Source organism: Arachis duranensis, chromosome 10 (assembly GCF_000817695.3).
Source record: "Arachis duranensis cultivar V14167 chromosome 10, aradu.V14167.gnm2.J7QH, whole genome shotgun sequence".
In the NCBI taxonomy this organism is placed as follows: Eukaryota; Viridiplantae; Streptophyta; class Magnoliopsida; order Fabales; family Fabaceae; genus Arachis; species Arachis duranensis.
The window spans coordinates 101,296,190-101,302,261 of NC_029781.3; the positions used below are offsets into that span (position 1 = coordinate 101,296,190).

Below are 6,072 nucleotides of genomic sequence, written 5' to 3' on the forward strand. Positions count from 1 at the left end.
ATTTAGAATTTTTCAAACTTAACAGTACTGTATAACTCACGTACAGTGTCAAATAAAACAAAAACCACTACATCAGTAGCCGAATATAGTATTAAATGAACAAAAAATTCTACATTTTTGTAATACTTTAATTTTATTTCTTTTTGTACATATAAATATGTTCATCCTTTTTAAATCTCTCACTTCAAGTCAAATTTAAAATATAAAAAATTTGGCGTTGACAAAACCATATTTTATGTAGTTTTCAACTACTCAATTAGAGTATACTTCTTATACTTCAGAAATTTGGCAAGAAAATAAAACAAAATTATCCTCAAAAGATTTTTCATGATCATATATATAGGTTGTTAATGATAACTCTAGGTTTCTCTCTGACTGTAACTTTTTGTTAGTAGTAGTGAAGAATTCAAAATTTTGCAGCAGTACAATTATCTGTATCCAAATAACTTTCTAGATATTATTGGGATATGGAACATTAAAATCTAAAAATTTAAGTGGTCTTCTATTGAAAAATTATGAAGAACCATGTTTTAATAACTGTATCTTCAAATAAGTATTTAAAAGTAGAAAAAATATCTAAATATAATAACATATAACCTTGTTCCTTCATCCGAAAGAAAAAAAAAATTAAACTCAAACTAAAATCCTAACTCCCTGTATTAAAATTAAAATACCAAGACAAGTTATATTATACCCTAAATAAAACCAAATTAAAGTATTATCATCACTCTCAGTTGGTATATATACCTCCCTTTCTTGAGCATCTGTGCACAGAATAATTGATAGGCACACCATGACGTCATAGCACCAGATAGATATATATATAGAAGGTTCTTATATATGATCAGTCATGTATGTTGTTTATTTACTCATTAAAATCAAATGCTTTATATAACATATTATTTATCTATTATATATTATTAATTAGACAAAAAAATGTATTAGATAACATATTTTTCTTTTATTTTAATTGAAACTTTCCTACCTAAATGTCCGACAGCCGAACCTTGAACAACTTTGATCCACATGAACTTTTGGCCCTATGAATTTTTTTTAGAAGCGACTCCTTGAATAATTGGCACTTTGATACAAACTTCTTTGAATTAGTTTGGATAGTAAGTTTTTTCGTGAAAATAGTGAATTTTTTTTTTCAAAGTATGACTCGATAAGAAATTAGTTCTTTTTTATTTTATCGTTTAAAATACCTATTAAGTTCTTCAAAAATATTATGTATATAAAAAATATTCATTATATATTTATGTGTAAATATATTATTTAATTTATTTTTATATATATTTTATATTTTAATATATATTTTATACAAATGATTGATATTTAATATATGAGTTATACTAGGTGTACACTAAAATCAGTTACTAAAGTCAATCATCGGCCATCAGTATAAAATACATGTTGGAATACAAATACACATGGAAAATAAATTAAATCACACATGTATTTATATATAAATATATTGGTGCCTGATTTTAGTAGCCGATTTTAGTGTACGAATAATATTTTCTTTAATATATATCTAAAAAAAACGTTATTCGTGCACTAAAATTAACTACTAATGTATTTGTGTATAAATATGTGTGGTTTAATTTATTTTCAATATATAATTATATTCTAATATATATTTTATACTAATAACTTATTTTTGTAGCTGATTTTAGTGTACACTTAACATAGTATATCTAAATTAGCAGAAGTTGGGAAGAATGCAAGTCATGTATTGAATTGAAGTACTTAGTTTCTAGTGTGGGAAGAATAGATGAAGATAGATACCGATTCTCATACATAGAATAATGGATGGTGATTATATTGTTCCTTTCCGTGGCTCCTAAGGACACAAATCATGCAAATAGCGCTTTCATTTTTGGTGCAAAGCTGGCACTACCCCACACTACTACTCCCTATAAATAGCATCAAGCATTTCCCACCCTTTTCTCAACAATAACCATAACATATATACATACTTCTCTTCTTCTTTTCCTCTAGAAGAAGAAGAATGGCATCAATGTCGGCCTCAGGTTCATGGAGTGCTAAGGACAACAAGGCCTTTGAGAGGGCACTGGCTGTCTATGACAAGGACACTCCTGACCGTTGGAATAACGTCGCCAACGCTGTTGGTGGCGGCAAGACCCCGGACGACGTCAAGACCCACTATGAGCTTCTTCTTCGAGATATTAAGTTCATTGAATCTGGCCAAGTTCCATTTCCGTACAACAAAAATCTTAATCCAACCTCTCAACAAGAACATGACAACAATAGGTAACAACATAATCTCCATATTCCATAAGCTTTAATTTCACATGCAACTATTTAATTAATTGGATATGTGATTTTTGTTTCTTCCACAATTTAGATAAAAAAAAAGATATTTTTACTATTTTTTTCTTTACACTTCTTATATATTTTTATGGTATAAAAGATAAATTATTTATTTTTTTATATATTTTTCATAAATTACTTTTTTTTTTAAGAAAAGTTCTTTATATTGACAACTTTGCATTTTCTAATTTTTTTTTTAAAACAATGTATACTCTAACAACAAACAACAACAAAGTCTTGTCCCACTAAGTAGAGTCGGCTACATGAATCAAACGACACCATTGTATTCTGTCATGTATGCTCTAATTATTTAAAAAAATGTAACTTAATTTTTATATTTCCTAGATCGTACTAAGGCTTTTAAATATGTAATTAACACTATTTTGCTTAAAATGTGTATATTTGCATTCTATAAGAAAATGCCATGTGTGCACATATAAATAGTAAGGTCATTAAATTCAACCATAGCTAAGTTATTATATATACGTACCAACTCTGCATAGAGTAAGTATATTATTTGATCTTCCCGAATCTATGTAATTAATAATTTAATTTATACCTTTTCTCTTCTGATTGCAGGCTTAAGAATCTAAAGCTAAATTAATGTCCGAACACTGTCATCATCAACCTCAAATTTCCGACCGATTTTCGTAACCAGATACCATTTCCCATCATATAAAATCCGTAGTAATTAATATTTTAATGTCAGAAAATGCTAATACAGTGGCATGAGAATATATATAGATATATATATATATATTACTTAGTTATCATAAAAATCATATATATTCTATGAATCCCTCTTTGTATTTTTATTTTTCTATTGTTCATGCTGCCAACAAAAAGAATGAATGACTGTTTCAATTTCTTATCCTAAATAAATTAAAGCTTTAATTTTACTATGAGCTTCAATTATCATTACAATGTATCATAAATAAAAATATATCAATGTTAATAGCTGCTATATGTAGAATCTTTAACATTTAAACTGGCCTATCTTGTATAAAAAGGTATATAATAATTTTATTATTTTTAAATATTTACAAATAACATAAAATAATGATATGAAGGAAATTCTAAGATATTCATGGATCATATGGCAGAAGTATATAAATTCAGTGAACTGAAATCATTGCTTGTTGGACCCCGAAAAATTCACAACGTATAAAGAAGCCGGAAATTTGCTTTGAATGGTAAAAAAATATATAGAGAGAATCAGTTACTATTGATTCACAAAGAAAACATAATTACTATTTTGACCATTTACATTGACAGCACAAGTATTTGGCCCTTCATTTTGCTTATTCTTGTTTCCTTTTTTCTTAAATTCTTTCTTTTTAAGCCAGTTATTTAGGGTAAGTGTTGCAATATCCCATCAAGTATGATGGTGTAATAAAAACTCAAACAAAAAGTTAGGTTTGGAGATTGAAAAGGTGTTGAGAGTTTTATTATGATACATTAATTATTGCATTAACGATTAGTATGGGTTTTGCGAAATTTGAATAATGATAGTTTAAAAACCAAATTGAGTGAGGTTTCTATATATAACACATGCATTTACCATTGTCAATTGTCATTTTTAATTGAGCATAGAATATCATGTTGTCTCTTCTCGGTCTTTCCAAAAGTAAAATCGTAATTTACTTGAATAATGTCAATAATAATTAGAATAATACTACATGTTGTGAGGATTATTTGAAACATATTAATTTGGACTTGAAAGTAAGGTTCAAATCTCTTAAAGTGGCAGCGTTAGACTTTTTTAGTGTCGAGGTACCGCCTGTTCGAGTTCTTCGTGAGGAAATGAGGTGGTACCTGCAAAAGACTCCAATACTTAAATTAACAAGGATTTTAAGCAGATTTTTAGTAGAGTAAAACGTGTATTATACTTGGGAGTGCCAGTATATTTATAGTAGAATAAATAATCATTTTTATTGGAATAGTTCTATCTTTTCTAATACATAATTATTCCTTTTATCTTGGAAGTCTGTTAAGATTTCCTTTCTAAATGTAGGAAGGAAATATATGGAAGCAGTTACTCATCTAAATCAAGTAAAGCTGGACCTCTACGTTGATATCCGACCTCCTTAAAGAGGTCGGATTTTTGGTGAAGTCCATCTTTACTGGTGGACCTTTTTGTGTTATTGGGTCTGACTTTTATCTATTGGGTCAGGATATGAACATTACATATTTAAGTGTTTTTGTTAATCAAATTTAACCAAGTTGATTTAATATAACAAAAATCAATTATGATTAATATTATTCAAAATTTTATTGTTTAGCTTAATTAAATTTAATTTATAAAAATACTTGGATGTATAGTATTACTCTAATATATATACATGTGCCCATGGTATCTTTATTAATTTGGTAATGTTAAAAAAATAATATCTAAAATTATCTTATATAATATAATATTTATAATTTTATACACATAATAGTCAAGTACATATATATTACATCTAAAATTACATAATTATTTTAATGATAATTAATAAATATTAAATAAAATAATTTTAATTATTTGAGCTAATTTTTGGTTGCCTCCTAAACATTATTGTGATTATTAATTAGTTACAATGTTTGTGATGAGTTTGGTTTGCTGTTGAATACATAAACTGAAACCCATTAATTTCATGCATATATATCGTGATCTTAACATTGAGTTTAGCTATTTTATATGCATATATATAGTAGTTTTCACCATGTCCCACCGAAAAAATAAATAAATAAATTAGTTGGGTTTTGACTTAGAAATTTTATGTTCATGAGAAAAAAAAATTATGTTTGAAGGTTAAGAATATTTTAGGAAATAATTCTGCTAGATATTAACATGTGTTTTTGAACTGTATCTCATATTAATTAATTATCATTAATTAGTGAATATTTAAATTTTATTTTTTAAAAAATATAAATTAATAATTAATAATTATTAATTATAGTTATTTAAAATTGACTAGTTATTAAAAGTTATTTATCTATACTTCTCTTTTAAGAAATTAAAGTTTTAGTTATATAATTTTCACCATCTTACTTCATGAATCATGATAATGATGGCCATTATTATAGGGTTTAAATTTAGAATAATGCTAAATATCAAAGGCTTTTTATAAATAAAGTCTAATTAAATAAAATAATAAGACTTAAAATAATATTAGTTATAATTAATTTTTATTATGTTAGACTAATTTAATTAAATTTAATTAATAAAAAGATTTAGATGTATAGCATTATTTTTAAATTTATTCTTTTTATTATTAGAAAATAAAAATTATTTTCCTCATTAGATACACAGTACCCTTTATAAAGTATATTTGGGATCTTAACACTATAATATCAATTACTTTAATTTGCACAAGTTTATACTCAAATTTATTTAATATTTATTCAGCCCAAGGGTGGTTATCATTGACTGATCTCTATATATATAATTGAAGTATCCAGCATCAAGCAGCTTGTATATATTATGCATTTCACTGCCCCCATATATGTTAGAAAAATCAATCACGTGATTATATATTATACTGTTGTGCCAATGGAACTTTCCTTTTTAAACGGCAAAAGAGATTTTTTTTTTCCCCTAGGTTATGGTTTTTGCATATAATAATAAGTAGCAGAAACTAGAGAGTAGCATTTTGTTACCAATAGAAAGATGAGATGAGAATGGTCCAACCAATGTTGAAGCCTGAATTAGACAATTCATCAGATACATATAGTAGATGCACATATATAATTTTG

At 26.2% G+C, this 6,072-nt stretch overlaps 1 protein-coding gene across 1 annotated transcript; it reads left to right on the forward strand.

Moving 5' to 3' along the window:
• Positions 1-1,968: 1,968 nt before the first annotated feature.
• Positions 1,969-3,187, forward strand: LOC107471441 (transcription factor RADIALIS-like). The gene is made up of 2 exons (XM_016090902.3): positions 1,969-2,274; positions 2,914-3,187. Exons 1-2 carry the CDS (start codon positions 2,012-2,014, stop codon positions 2,936-2,938), a joined length of 288 nt encoding a protein of 95 aa, XP_015946388.1. The 5' UTR covers positions 1,969-2,011; the 3' UTR covers positions 2,939-3,187.
• The last annotated feature ends 2,885 nt before the right edge of the window (positions 3,188-6,072 follow it).

Coding starts and splice junctions, on each gene's coding strand:
- LOC107471441 (XM_016090902.3), top strand. CDS start 2,012: ATGGCATCAATGTCGGCCTCAGGTTCATGGAGTGCTAAGGACAACAAG. Junction 2,275..2,913: donor CAAGAACATGACAACAATAG/GTAACAACATAA, acceptor TTCTGATTGCAG/GCTTAAGAATCTAAAGCTAA.